This window comes from Haliotis rubra, unplaced genomic scaffold (assembly GCF_003918875.1).
Source record: "Haliotis rubra isolate DU_JTF1 unplaced genomic scaffold, ASM391887v1 Scf1640, whole genome shotgun sequence".
NCBI classification, from domain to species: Eukaryota; Metazoa; Mollusca; class Gastropoda; order Lepetellida; family Haliotidae; genus Haliotis; species Haliotis rubra.
In genome coordinates, this window is record NW_025765604.1 from 97,311 (window position 1) to 114,220 (window position 16,910).

Below are 16,910 nucleotides of genomic sequence, written 5' to 3' on the forward strand. Positions count from 1 at the left end.
TGTTGTCATATCGGTGCTACTACAGTACGTGTGTTGCCGCCGTGCTACTACAGTACATGTACGGCACTATACGGTGTGTGGTCACGGCACTACTACAGTATGTGTGGTCACGGTGGTACTACATATTGGTCACGGTACTACTACAGTACATGTTGTCACATCACTACTACTACAGTACATGTGTTGGTCACGGCACTACTACAGTACATGTGTGGTCACGGCACTACTACAGTACCTGTTGTCACGTCACTACTACAGTAGCATATGTTGCCGCCGTGCTACTACTACAGTACATGTGTGTGTGGTCACAGGTATTGTGGTCACGGTGGTACATGAGTTGTCACCACTACAGTACTACTACAGTACTACAGTACATGTGTGTTCACGGCACTACTACAGTACCTGTTGTCACGTCACTACTACAGTACATGTGTTGCCGCCGTGCTACTACAGTACATGTGTAGTCACGGCACTACTACAGTACCTGTTGTCACGTCACTACTACAGTACATGTGTGGTCCGCCGTGCTACTACAGTACATGTGTGGTCACGGCACTACTACAGTACATGTGGTCACGGTCACTACTACAGTACATGTGTGGTCACGGTACTACTACAGTACATGTTGTCACATCACTACTACAGTACATGTTGTCACGTCACTACTACAGTACATGTGTTGCCGCCGTGCTACTGCAGTACATGTGTTGTCATGTCACTACTACAGTACATGTGTGGTCACGGTACTACTACAGTACATGTGTGGTCACGGTGGTACTACAGTACATGTGTGGTGACGGCACTACCACAGTACATTTTGTCACGTCACTACTACAGTACATGTGTGGTCACGGCACTACTACAGTACCTGTTGTCACGTCACTACTACAGTACATGTGTTGCCGTCGTGCTACTACAGTACATGTGTGGTCACGGTACCACTACAGTACATGTTGTCACCGTGCTACTACATTACATGTGTGGTCACGGCACTACTACATTACCTGTTGTCACGTCACTACTACAGTACATGTGTTGCCGCCGTGCTACTTTAGTACATGTGTGGTCACGGCACTATTACAGTACATGTGTGGTCACTGCACTAGTACATTTTATGTGTGGTCACGGTGGTACTACAGTACATGTGTGGTCACGGCACTACTACAGTACCTGTTGTCACGTCACTACTACAGTAAATGTGTTGCCGCCGTGCTACTACAGTACATGTGTGGTCACGGCACTATTACAGTACATGTGTGGTCACGGTACTACTCCAGTACATGTGTGGTCACGGTGGTACTACAGTACATGTGTGGTCACGGCACTACCACAGTACATTTTGTCACGTCACTACTACAGTACATGTGTGGTCACGGTACTACTACAGTTCATGTTGTCACGTCACTACTACAGTACATGTGTGGTCACGGCACTACTACAGTACCTGTTGTGACGTCACTACTACAGTACATGTGTTGCCGTCGTGCTACTACAGTACATGTGTGGTCACGGCACTACTAGAGTACATTCGTGGTCACGGCAATACTACAGCACATGTGTGGTCACGGTGTGTGGTCACGGTGGTACAACAGTACGTGTGTTGTCACGTCATGGTCACGGGTGCTACAGTACATGTGTGTGGTCACGGTACTACTACAGTGCATGTATGGTCACGGCACTAATGCAGTACATGTGGTCACGGCAATACTACAGTACATGTGTGGCCACGTCACTACTACAGTACATGTTGTCACAGTGCTACTACAGCACATGTGTGGTCACGGCACTACTACAGTACATGTGGTCACGGCTACTACAGTACAGTACTATGTACATGTCACCGTTGTACTACAGTACATGTGTGGTCACGGCACTACTACAGTACATGTTGTCACGTCACTACTACAGTACATGTTGTCACCGTGCTACTACAGTACATGTTGTCACATCACTACTAAAGTACATGTGTGGTCACGGTACTACTAAAGTACATGTTGTCACGTCACTACTACATTACAGGTGTGGTCACGGCATTACTACAGTACATGTTGTCACGTCACTACTATAGTACCTGTGTTGTCACGGTACTACTACAGTACATGTGTGGTCACCGTACTACTACAGTTCATGTGTGATCTCGGTACTACTACAGTACATGTTGTAACGTCACTACTACAGTTCATGTGTGATCTCGGTACTACCACAGTACATGTTGTCACGTCACTACTACAGTACCTGTGTGATCTCGGTACTACTACAGTACATGTTGTCACGTCACTACTGCAGTACATGTGTGGTCACGGCTCTACTACAGTACATGTGTTGCAACCGTTCTACTATAGTACATGTGTGGTCACTGTACTACTACAGTACATGTGTGGTCACGGCTATACCACAGTACATATGTGGTCACGGCACTACTACAGTACATGTGTTGCCACCGTCCTACTACAGTACCTGTTGTCACTGTGCTACTACAGTACATGTGTGGTCACGCCACTACTACAGTACATGTGTGGTCACGGTGGTACTACAGTACATCTGTGATCACTGCACTACCACAGTATATGTGTGGTCACGGCACTATCAGAGTACATTCGTGGTCACGGCACTACTACAGCACATGTGTGGTCACGGTGGTACAACAGTACATGTGTGGTCACGATTATACTACACTACATGTGTGGTCACGGTGGTACTACAGTACATGTGTGGTCACGGCACTACTACACTACATGTTGCCATGTCACTACTACAGTACATGTGTGGTCACGGCACTACTACAGTTGATGTTGTCACCGTGCTAGTACAGTACATGTGTTGCCACTGTCCTACTACAGTAGATGTGTTGCCACTGTGCTACTACAGTACATGTGTGGTCACGCCACTACTACAGTACATGTTTGGTCACGGTGCTACTACAGTACATGTGTGGTCACGGCACTACTACAGTACATGTGTGGTCACGGCACTACTACTACAGTACATGTGCTACACTACTACACCACGTGTGTGGTCACGGTGGTACTACAGTACATGTGGTCACGTCACTACTACAGTACTACAGCTACATGTGTGGTCACGGTGGTACTACAGTACATGTGTGGTCACGGCACTACTACATGTGTGGTACATGTTGTCACCGTGCTACTACAGCACGTGTCGCGTGGTTTGTTGTCACGGCACTACTACAGTACATGTTGTCACCGTGCTGCTACAGTACATGTGTGGTACTACTACAGTACATGTTGTCACCGTGCTAGTACAGTACATGTGTTGCCACTGTCCTACTACAGTTCATGTGTGGTCGCGGCACTACTACAGTTCATGTTGTCACCGTGCTAGTACAGTACATGTGTTGCCACTGTCCTACTACAGTACATGTGTGGTCACGGCACTACTACAGTACATGTGTTGTCACGTCGCTACTACAGTACATGTGTTGCCGCCGTGCTACTACAGTACATGTGTGGTCACGGCACTACTACAGTACATGTGTGGTCACGGTGGTACTACAGTACATGTGTGGTTACGGAACTACTACATGTTGTCACATCACTACTACAGTACATGTTGTCACCGTGCTACTACAGTACATGTGTGGTCATGTCACTACTACAGTGCATGTGTGGTCACGGCACTACTACAGTACATGTTGTCACGTCGCTACTACAGTACATGTGTTGCCGCCGTGCTACTACAGTACATGTGTGGTCACGGCACTACTACAGTACATGTGTGGTCTGCGGTGCTACTACAGTACATGTTGTCACGTCACTACTACAGTTCATGTGTGATCTCGGTACTACCACAGTACATGTTGTCACGTCACTACTACAGTTCATGTGTGATCTCGGTACTACTACAGTACATGTTGTCAGGTCACTACTGCAGTACATGTGTGGTCACGGCTCTACTACAGTACATGTGTGGTCACGGCTCTACTACAGTACATGTGTTGCAACCGTGCTACAACACTACATGTGTGGTCACTGTACTACTACAGTACATGTGTTGCCACCGTCCTACTACAGTACATGTGTGGTCACGGCACTACTACAGTACATGTTGTCACGTCACTACTACAGTACATGTTGTCACCGTGCTACTATATTACCTGTGTGATCACGTCACTACTACAGTACATGTTTTGTCACTGTGCTACTACAGTAAATGTGTGGTCACGGCACTACTACAGTACATGTTGTCACCGTGCTACTACAGCACCTGTGTGGTGTAGACACTACTACAGCACATGTGTGGTCACGGCACTACTACAGTACCTGTGTGGTCTAGACACTACTACAGCACATATGTATATTGTGTGAAGCATGTGTCTGGTGTCACCAGCTGTCATATTGCTGGAATATTGCTAAAAGCGGCGTTAAGTTAAACTCACTCACTCTACTGACGTCTGTAATCTAACATGTAAACTGTGCATGTATAATCTCTCCAGTTCCGAAACATATCGCTCCTTACCGCTGAGCACTCATACTTGGGTGTACTTACAAACGAACTTTGGCAACTTGAAAGTCACCCAAGGATTTTCATCATAATTTATCGCAATAGGGACACTTAAGCGAGAGATAGCAATTTATTACCGAGTAAACCCCAGACTACACCTGTCGACACTTACAGCTGAATGCATCGCTTTTGCCGATAACATCAACAATAACTCAAACGTATGAAACACTGTTGGCGGAAATAGGATGCATCAGGAATACCATTATATTCTAGATCGAGTACAAAATCGAGCATAACAAGCATCGATCTTCTGATCCAAACCTTAATCCCAGTTGCAAATAACCTCACTGAAACTTCTTTATACCGACTCCTATCACTATACAGAGTATACAGATCCCTAACACTACATAGTATATACAGACCCCTATCACTACATAGTATATAAAGACACCGATCACTACATAGTGTATACAGACCATGTCACTACATAGTGTATATATACCCATATATATTCATATTGTATACATACCCCTATCACTACATAGTGTATGCAGACCCTGTCACTACATAGTGTATACATACCCATATCACTACATAGTGTATACAGACCCCTATCACTACATAGTGTATACATACCCTGTCACTACATAGTGTATACATACACTGTCACTACATAGTGTATACATACCCATATCACTACATAGTGTATACATACCCATATCACTACATAGTGTATACAGACCCCTATCACTACATAGTGTATACATACCCTGTCACTACATAGTGTATACATATCCATATCACTACATAGTGTATAACGACCCCTATCACTACATAGTGTATACAGACCATGCCACTACATAGTGTATACATACCCATATCACTACATAGTGTATTCAGACCCCTATCACTACATAGTGTATGCAGACCCTATCACATCATAGTGCATACAGACCCTGTCACTACATTATGTATACAGACCCCTATCACTACATAGTGTATACCGACCCCTATCACTACATAGTGTATACATACACCTCTCACTACATAGTGTATACAGACCCCTATCACTAAATAGTGTATACAGACCCCTGTCACTACATAGTGTATACAGACACCTGGTACTACAAAGTATATACAGACCCTGTCACTACATAGTGTAGACAGATACCTGTCACAACATAGTGTATACAGAACCTGTCACTACAAAGTGTATACAGACCCTGTCACTACATAGTGTATACAGACACCTGTCACTACATAGTGTATATAGACCCTGTCACTACATAGTGTATACAGACCCTGTCACTACACAGTGTAGACAGACACATATCACTACATAGTGTATACAGACCCTGTCACTACATAGTGTATACATACCCATATCACTACATAGTGTATACAGACCCCTATCACTAACATAGTGTATACAGACCATGTCACTACATAGTGTATACATACCCATATCGCTAGATTGTGTATAAAGACCCCTATCACTACATAGTGTATACAGACCCCTATCACTAGATAGTGTATACAGACACCTATCTATACATAGTGTATACAGACCCCTATCACTACATAGCGTATACATACACCTCTCACTACATAGTGTATAAAGACCCCTATCGCTACATAGTGTATACAGATCCCTATCACTACATAGTGTATACAGACACCTATCACTACATAGTGTATACAGACCCCTATCACTACATAGTGTATACAGACACCTATCACTACATAGTGTATACAGACCCCTATCACTACATAGTGTATACATACACCTCTCACTACATAGCGTATAAAGACCCCTCTCACTACATAGTGCATACAGACCCCTATCACTACATAGTGTATACAGACCCCTATCACTACATAGTATATACAGACCCCTATCACTACATAGTGTAGACAGACCCTGCCACTACATAGTGTATACAGACCCTGTCACTACAAAGTGTATACAGACCCTATCACTACATAGTGTATACAGACCCTATCACTACATAGTGCATACAGACCCTGTCACTACATTATGTATACAGACACCTATCACTACATAGTGTATACATACCCCTATCACTACACATTGTACAGACACCTATCACTACATAGTGTATACATACCCCTATCACTACATAGTGTATAAAGACCCCTATCACTACATAGTGTATACAGACCCCTATCACTACATAGTGTATACAGACACCTATCACTACATAGTGTATACAGACACCTACAACTACATAGTGTATACAGACACTTATCACTACATAGTATATACAGACACCTATCACTACATAGTGTATACAGCCACCTATCACTACATAGTGTATACAGACACCTATCACTACATAGTGTATACAGATCCCTAACACTACATAGTGTATACAGACACCTATCACTACATAGTGTATACAGACACCTATCACTACATAGTGTATAAAGACCCCTCTCACTACATAGTGCATACAGACCCCTATCACTACATAGTGTATACAGACCCCTATCACTACATAGTATATACAGACCCCTATCACTACATAGTGTAGACAGACCCTGCCACTACATAGTGTATACAGACCCTGTCACTACAAAGTGTATACAGACCCTATCACTACATAGTGTATACAGACCCTATCACTACATAGTGCATACAGACCCTGTCACTACATTATGTATACAGACACCTATCACTACATAGTGTATACATACCCCTATCACTACACATTGTACAGACACCTATCACTACATAGTGTATACATACCCCTATCACTACATAGTGTATAAAGACCCCTATCACTACATAGTGTATACAGACCCCTATCACTACATAGTGTATACAGACACCTATCACTACATAGTGTATACAGACACCTACAACTACATAGTGTATACAGACACTTATCACTACATAGTATATACAGACACCTATCACTACATAGTGTATACAGACACCTATCACTACATAGTGTATACAGACACCTATCACTACATAGTGTATACAGATCCCTAACACTACATAGTGTATACAGACACCTATCACTACATAGTGTATACAGACACCTATCACTACATAGTGTATACAGACACCTATCACTACAGAGTGTATACAGACCCTATCACTACACAATGTACAGACACATATCACTACATAGTGTATACATACCCATATCACTACAAAGTATACACCGATCTCCTATGAGATGTTGTTTCATTTCACACAAGCAATATCTCCTGTGGAACACAGTTTTGGATGATAAAGGTAAATATCTCATGATTTCCAACATCTTGAGATGTCCAAGCAAGGGAAAAATCATACTTGAAAAGAACATTTCTTGAATTAGACGCCAACGAATTTTCCCCATCATCATCCAATCTTTTTAACATGTTATAACATTGAACGGTAAATATATTTGAATTCATGCGAGAATAATAAAAGAGATTCGACTGAATCATTATGTTTTGGAACCACAGAGAAGAATTGGTGCTATTTTCTGTCAAACACTTTAGAAACAACTGGGAAAGTCATGAACTTCTCTTCTATATACACCTTATATACAGGAATCAAGGCTTTATATGCTTCAAAACCAGCTGCCTACAGGCTTCGGACCAGACAGTAAGGGGTAAATGAAGGATTGGTCGGCTCCTGTACGTCATGTTAAAACCATTTTTCGCTCAACTTTACTTGTTCAAACCGCTGGATGGGGCATTTGTTCATTTTAATTAGATCAATGTTGAGACAAATACAAAGTCAATAGAGCGTGACGTGTTTACAGTGGGGCGGACGCCCGTGGAAGCATGGATTATGCCATAGACAGTGTCTCGGTCACATGTGCATCCGGGCACGCAACAGTCTTCACAGTTACAAAAGTAGACCTGATGCTTCCGGCTAAAACATAACTTGCTTTCTTGTAACTTTTCATGATGCTATTAAAGCTTTCGCATGTACCAGTTAATCCCCTACACCACTCATATATGGCATAAGCCGTTAAGGAAAGGCTGCAGATTAGAGGAGGGCTCACCTCTTCCCGGGGCGCCGCTGGAGGATTAAGGACACCATTCTTCTATTTAACCCTTGTATATTTCAATCATTAGGAAAGACAGTGCGTATGTCAATGGACGAAGCCTACACATTACGGGGACTCACTGTACAACGACCTGTACACCCCTTATATATTCTCATGTTCTGGATTCCACTGCCTGATATATTACAAAGGGAATTATACTGACACTGAACATGCCCCCTGATTAACACTGTGCCTCTCCTGCTTCTGTACAACAAACAGTGAACATGTACCCTTACTAACACTGTGACCCTCCTGCCTGTTTAAAACAGTGAACATGTACCCTTACTAACACCGTGACCCTTCTGCTTGTTTAAAACATACAGTGAACATCTACCCTAACTTACACTGTGACCCTCCTGCATGTTTAAAACAGCGAACATGTACCCTTACTATCACTGTGACCCTTCTGCCTGTTTAAAACAGTGAACATGTACCCTAACTTACACTATGACCTTCCTGCCTGTTTAAAACAGCGAAATGTACCCTTATTAACACTGTGACCCTCCTGCCTGTTTAAAACAGAGATCATGTACCCTTACTAACACTGTGACCTTTCTGCCTGTTCAAAACAGTGAACATGTACCCTTACTGACACCGTGAACTTCCTGTCTGTTTAAAACAGTGAACATGTACCCTTACTAACACTGTGACCCTCCTGCCTGTTTAAAACAGTGAACATGTACCCTTACTAACACCGTGAACCTCCTGCTTGTTTAACACAGTGAACATGTACCCTTACTAACACTGTGACCCTTCTGCCTGTTTAAAACGACCCTTCTGCCTGTTTAAAACAGTGAACATGTACCATTACTAACACTGTGACCCTCCTGCCTGTATAAAACAGTGAACATGTACCCTTACTAACACTGTGACCCTCCTGCCTGTTTAAAACACTGTGAACTTCCTGTCTGTTTAAAACAGTGATGTACCCTTTACTAACACTGTGAACATGACCCTCCTGCCTGTTGTACAACACAGTGAACATGTACCCTTACTAACACTTTGACCCTCCTGCCTGTTTAAAACAGTTAACATGTACCCTTACTAACACTGTGAACTTCCTGTCTGTTTAAAACAGTGAACATGTACCCTTACTAACACTGTGACCCTTCTGCCTGTTTAAAACAGTGAACATGTACACTTACTAACACCGTGACCCTCCTGCCTCTTTAAAACAGTGAACATGTACCCTTACTAACACTGTGATCCTTCTGCCTGATTAAAACAGTGAACATGTACCCTTACTAACACTGTGACCCTCCTGCCTTTTTAAAACAGCGAACATGAACCCATATCAACACTGTGACCTTTCTGCCTGTTTAAAACAGTGAACATGTACCCTTACTAACACTGTGACCCTTCTGCCTGTTTAAAACAGTGAACATGTACCCTTACTAACACCGTGACCCTCCTGCCTGTTTAAAACAGTGAACATGTACCCTTACTAACACTGTGATCCTTCTACCTGATTAAAACAGTGAACATGTACCCTTACTAACACTGTTACCCTCCTGCCTTTTTAAAACAGCGAACATGAACCCATATCAACACTGTGACCCTCCTGCCTGTTTAAAACAGTGAACATGTACCCATATTAACACTGTGACCCTCCTGCCTGTTTAAAACAGTGAACATGTACCCTTACTAACACTGTGACCCTCCTGCCTGTTTAAAACAGTGAACATGTACCCTTACTAACACTGTGACCCTTCTGCCTGTTTAAAACAGTGAACATGTACCCTTACTAACACTGTGACCCTCCTGCCTGGTTAAAACAGTGAACATGTACCCTTACTAACACTGTGACCCTCATGCCTGTTCAAAACAATGAACCTGTACCCTTACTAACACCATGACCCTCATGCCTGTTTAACACAGTGAACATGTACCCTTACTAACACTGTGACCCTTCTGCCTGTTTAAAACGACTCTTCTGCCTGTTTAAAACATTGAACATGTACCCTTGCTAACACTGTGACCCTCCTGCCATTTTAAAACAGTGAACATGAACCCATATCAACACTGTGACCTTCCTGCCTGTTTAAAACAGTGAACATGTACCCTTACTAACACTGTGACCCTCCTGCCTGTTTAAAACAGTGAACATGTACCCTTACTAACAATGTGACCCTCCTGCCTGTTTACAACGGTGAACATGTACCCTTACTAACACTTTGACCCTCCTGCCTTTTAAAACAATGAAGATGAACCCTGATTAATACTGTGACCCTCCTTCCTGTTAAAAACAGTGAACATGAACCCTTACTAACACTGTGACCCTCCTGCCTGTTTAAAACAGTGAACATGAACCCTTACTAACACTGTGACCCTCCTGCCTGTTTAAAACAGTGAACATGAACCCTTACTAACACTGTGACCCTCCTGCCTGTTTAAAACAGTGAACATGTACCCTTACTAACACTGTGACCCTCCTGCCTGTTTAAAACAGTGAACATGTACCCTTACTAACACTGTGACCCTCCTGCCTGTTTAAAACAGTGAACATGAACCCATATCAACACTCCGACCCTCCTGCCTGTTTAAAACAGTGAACATGTACCCTTACTAACACTGTGACCCTCCTGCCTGTTTAAAACAGTGAACATGTACCCTTACTAACAATGTGACCCTTCTGCCTGTTTAAAACAGTGAACATGTACCCATACTAACACTGTGACCCTCCTGCCTGTTTAAAACAGTGAACATGTACCCTTACTAACACTGTGACCCTCCTGCCTGTTTAAAACAGTGAACATGTACCCTTACTAACACTGTGACCCTCCTGCCTGTTTAAAACAGTGAACATGTACCCTTACTAACACTGTGACCCTCCTGCCTGTTTAAAACAGTGAACATGTACCCTTACTAACACTGTGACCCTCCTGCCTGTTTAAAACAGTGAACATGTACCCTTACTAACACTGTGACCCTCCTGCCTGTTTAAAACAGTGAACATGTACCCTTACTAACACTGTGACCCTCCTGCCTGTTTAAAACAGTGAACATGTACCCTTACTAACACTGTGACCCTCCTGCCTGTTTAAAACAGTGAACATGTACCCTTACTAACACTGTGACCCTCCTGCCTGTTTAAAACAGTGAACATGTACCCTTACTAACACTGTGACCCTCCTGCCTGTTTAAAACAGTGAACATGTACCCTTACTAACACTTTGACCCTCCTGCCTCTTTAAAACAATGAACATGAACCCTGATTAATACTGTGACCCTCCTGCCTGTTTAAAACAGTGAACATGAACCCATACTAACACTGTGACCCTCCTGCCTCATGCCTGTTTAAAACAGTGAAACCCTTAGTGACACATGTGACCCTCCTGCCTGTTTAAAACAGTGAACATGAACCCTGATTAACACTGTGACCCTCCTGCCTGTTTAAAACAGTGAACATGTACCCTTACTAACACTGTGACCCCTCCTGCCTGTTTACAACAGTGAACATGTACCCTTACTAACACTGTGACCCTCCTGCCTGTTTAAAACAGTGAACATGTACCCTTACTAACACTGTGACCCTCCTGCCTGTTTAAAACAGTGAACATGTACCCTTACTAACACTGTGACCCTTCTGCCTGTTTAAAACTGTGAACATGTACCCTTACTAACACTGTGACCCTTCTGCCTGTTTAAAACAGTGAACATGTACCCTTACTAACACTGTGACCCCTCTCATACTTATGCCTGTTTAAAACAGTGAACATGTACCCTTACTAACACCGTGACCCTCATGCCTGTTTAACACAGTGAACATGTACCCTTACTAACACTGTGACCCTTCTGCCTGTTTAAAACGACCCCTCTGTCTGTTTAAAACATTGAACATGTACCCTTGCTAACACTGTGACCCTCCTGCCTGTTTAAAACAGTGAACATGAACCCATATCAACACTCCGACCCTCCTGCCTGTTTAAAACAGTGAACATGTACCCTTACTAACACTGTGACCCTCCTGCCTGTTTAAAACAGTGAACATGTACCCTTACTAACAATGTGACCCTTCTGCCTGTTTAAAACTGTGAACATGTACTCTTACTAACACTGTGACCCTCCTGCCTGTTTAAAACAGTGAACATGTACCCTTACTAACACTGTGACCGTCCTGCCTGTTTAAAACAGTGAACATGTACCCTTACTAACACTGTGACCCTCCTGCCTGTTTAAAACAGTGAACATGTACCCTTACTAACACTTTGACTCTCCTGCCTCTTTAAAACAGTGAACATGAACCCTGATTAACACTGTGACTCTCCTGCCTCTTTAAAACAATGAACATGTACCCTTACTAACACTGTGACCCTCCTGCCTGTTTACAACAGTGAACATGTACCCTTACTAACACTGTGACCCTCCTTCCTGTTTAAAACAGTGAACATGAACCCTTACTAACACTGTGACCCTCCTACCTGTTTAAAACAGTGAACATGAACCCTTACTAACACTGTGACCCTCCTGCCTGTTTAAAACAGTGAACATGTACCCTTACTAACAATGTGACCCTTCTGCCTGTTTAAAACAGTGAACATGTACCCTTACTGACACTGTGACCGCCCTGCCTGTTTAAAACAGTGAAAGAGTACCCTTACTAACACTGTGACCCTCCTGCCTGTTTAAAACAGTGAACATGTACCCTTACTAACACTTTGACCCTCCTGCCTCTTTAAAACAATGAACATGTACCCTTACTAACACTGTGACCCTCCTGCCTGTTTAAAACAGTGAACATGTAACAACGCGACCTTACTAACACTGTGACCCTCCTGCCTGTTTAAAACAGTGAACATGTACCCTTGCCTAACACTGTGACCCTCCTGCCTGTTTTAAAACAGTGAACATGTACCCTTACTAACACTGTGACCCTCCTGCCTGTTTAAAACAGTGAACATGTACCCTTACTAACACTGTGACCCTCCTGCCTGTTTAAAACAGTGAACATGTACCCTTACTAACACTGTGACCCTCCTGCCTGTTTAAAACAGTGAACATGTACCCTTACTAACACTGTGACCCTTCTGCCTGTTTAAAACAGTGAACATGTACCCTTACTAACACTGTGACCCTCATGCCTGTTTAAAACAGTGAACATGTACCCTTACTAACACTGTGACCCTTCTGCCTCTTTAAAACGACCCTTCTGCCTGTTTAAAACATTGAACATGTACCCTTACTAACACTGTGACCCTCCTGCCTGTTTAAAACAGTGAACATGTACCCTTACTAACACTGTGACCCTTCTGCCTGTTTAAAACAGTGAACATGTACCCTTACTAACACTGTGACCCTCCTGCCTGTTTAAAACAGTGAACATGTACCCTTACTAACAATGTGACCCTTCTGCCTGTTTAAAACAGTGAACATGTACCCTTACTAACACTGTGACCCTCCTGCCTGTTTAAAACAGTGAACATGTACCCTTACTAACACCGTGACCCTCCTGCCTGTTTAAAACAGTGAACATGTACCCTTACTAACACTGTGACCCTTCTGCCTGTTTAAAACAGTGAACATGTACCCATACTAACACTGTGACCCTCCTGCCTGTTTACAACGGTGAACATGTACCCTTACTAACACTTTGACCCTCCTGCCTCTTTAAAACAATGAACATGAACCCTGATTAATACTGTGACCCTCCTGCCTCTTTAAAACAGTGAACATGTACCCTTACTAACACTGTGATCCTTCTGCCTGATTAAAACAGTGAACATGTACCCTTACTAACTCTGTGACCCTCCTGCCTGTTTACAACGGTGAACATGTACCCTTACTAACACTGTGACCCTCCTGCCTGTTTAAAACAGTGAACATGTACCCTTACTAACACTGTGACCCTCCTGCCTGTTTAAAGCAATGAACATGTACCCTTACTAACACTTTGAACCTCCTGCCTGTTTGAAACAGTGAACATGTACCCTTACTAACACCGTGACCCTCATGCCTGTTTAACACAGTGAACATGTACCCTTACTAACACTGTGACCCTTCTGCCTGTTTAAAACGACCCCTCTGTCTTTTTAAAACATTGAACATGTACCCTTGCTAACACTGTGACCCTCCTGCCATTTTAAAACAGTGAACATGAACCCATATCAACACTCCGACCCTCCTGCCTGTTTAAAACAGTGAACATGTACCCTTACTAACACTGTGACCCTCCTGCCTGTTTAAAACAGTGAACATGTACCCTTACTAACAATGTGACCCTTCTGCCTGTTTAAAACTGTGAACATGTACCCTTACTAACACCGTGACCCTCCTGCCTGTTTAAAACAGTGAACATGTACCCTTACTAACACTGTGACCCTCCTGCCTGTTTAAAACAGTGAACATGTACCCTTACTAACACTGTGACCCTCCTGCCTGTTTAAAACAGTGAACATGTACCCTTACTAACACTGTGACTCTCCTGCCTCTTTAAAACAATGAACATGAACCCTGATTAATACTGTGACCCTGCGGCCTGTAATAACAGTGAACATGAACCCTGATTAACACTGTGACTCTCCTGCCTCTTTAAAACAATGAACATGAACCCTGATTAACACTGTGACCCTCCTGCCTGTAATAACAGTGAACATGAACCCTGATTAACACTGTGACCCTCCTTCCTGTAAAAACAGTGAACATGAACCCTGATTAACACTGTGACCCTCCTGCCTGTAAAACAGTGAACATGAACCCTGATTAACACTGTGACCCTCCTGCCTGTAATAACAGTGAACATGAACCCTGATTAACACTGTGACCCTCCTGCCTGTAATAACAGTGAACATGAACCCTGATTAACACTGTGACCCTCCTGCCTGTAATAACAGTGAACATGAACCCTAATTAACACTGTGACCCTCCTGCCTGTAAAAACAGTGAACATGAACCCTGATTGCATTCCGATTGGTATTGTGAGCTTGTTACCTGACTGAAAAAGCAACATTTGCAAACGTACGTTTCTTACACTATGAATTGTCATTTATAACAACTCTAGTTCTAGTCACCCACAATCATTTGCAATAGCCTTTGTTAATGATTTACTACATTCAGAAGATTAGGAATCGTGTAGCTGCTAGATATATCTCAATTTCGAATAGTTGATAATCTGAATCGGTATCGCAAGTCATAAGTGCGCTGTCCTTGTTTTTATGCCGTCTAATTAACATATTCCAGAAAAATAATCATATTTTAATAATATTGTTATATTTTCACGATGATTTTTGCAATGTTCTATGATGTAACGTGCTTCGTGAAATATATTTGCAGCAAATAACTGACGTACTTTTATTAGCAGCCTCATTGCGCAGTTGGAATGAAATCAGAAGGCAATTAGTTGTCTAAGCGGGTCCCATTTCACTTATTCTCAACATAACATCTCTGGAAGTAGGAGAATAATTTTCCGCTTGAAAGAAAATAAAAGAAATGTGCTTGCACGCGGACACTTCAAAGGGGTATTAGGGATCATGTTGATAATTACGTCAGCAGTCGTAGAAGTAACTGATCACGCATTAAATGGCCCACGAGATTACAAATATTTCATGTGAACTCGATACACCGCTGTAAATCCGGCATGACTGTCTGAGTCACGAGATAGGAAGGTTTGTGCCACTTTCTAGGATTAATAAATGTAAACAGAGATGAGCGTTGTAAACGGCAGATCACTGCTAGCCATAAAAATTGGCTACAATTGAGCGATGTGTCATCTCCGAGGATACCGTGTTGACAGCCAATGGTGGAAACATGCCAAGGAATTGGGAGATGTATGTATATTGAAATAACACAGGTTAAAATAAAACAGTTACAGAAAACCAACAGGTAAATCCAGAAAAATCTGAAATCCAGAGAAATAAGTGTGAAATCCACCATGAACTAAGTGGGGATGTGTTTGTGCATACGTTGATGCTTGCTCCGAGTATGTGCATGCAGGTGAACGGTAAATCCAGCCACACACGGTGTCGTGTGAGGTAACAACACGTGGATCTACATGTGTGGAGATGTGTATAACAGTCAATCTTACCCTGGTCCATTAAACTTCCCAGACCCAAAGCTCAGCATGAGGCAACTCCACATCCAGGCATTGACGATCTTCTGTACCATGTTGTCCTCGATGACCAAGTGACCATACCAGTACCCACTAGTAGTCCTTAATGCACACCAGGAGAACCACTCTCTGGTCAATCCACTCCAGTCTCGTGTGTATTGTGGCTACACTGGTTCTTGGAACGGTTCTGTCTTCTTCGAAACATTGATGAAAGACATTGCAATGACCCATTGTATAATGCTGATCAGTGTCTACCCAGACTCATTCACAGTCGAGGCGGCACGTCAGCGAGCATATACGTGAGATGTACATACTGCACGCGTCTCACA

At 43.0% G+C, this 16,910-nt stretch overlaps 1 protein-coding gene across 1 annotated transcript in view; it reads right to left on the reverse strand.

The window, feature by feature from the left end:
* The window catches only part of LOC124271907 (serine-rich adhesin for platelets-like), a 49,113-nt gene extending 32,476 nt beyond the window's left edge, over positions 1-16,637 (reverse strand). Inside the window, 1 exon segment of the mRNA XM_046707084.1 lies at positions 16,558-16,637. Within this exon segment, the coding sequence (XP_046563040.1) occupies positions 16,558-16,637 (80 nt within the window).
* Between the last annotated feature and the right edge of the window lie 273 nt (positions 16,638-16,910).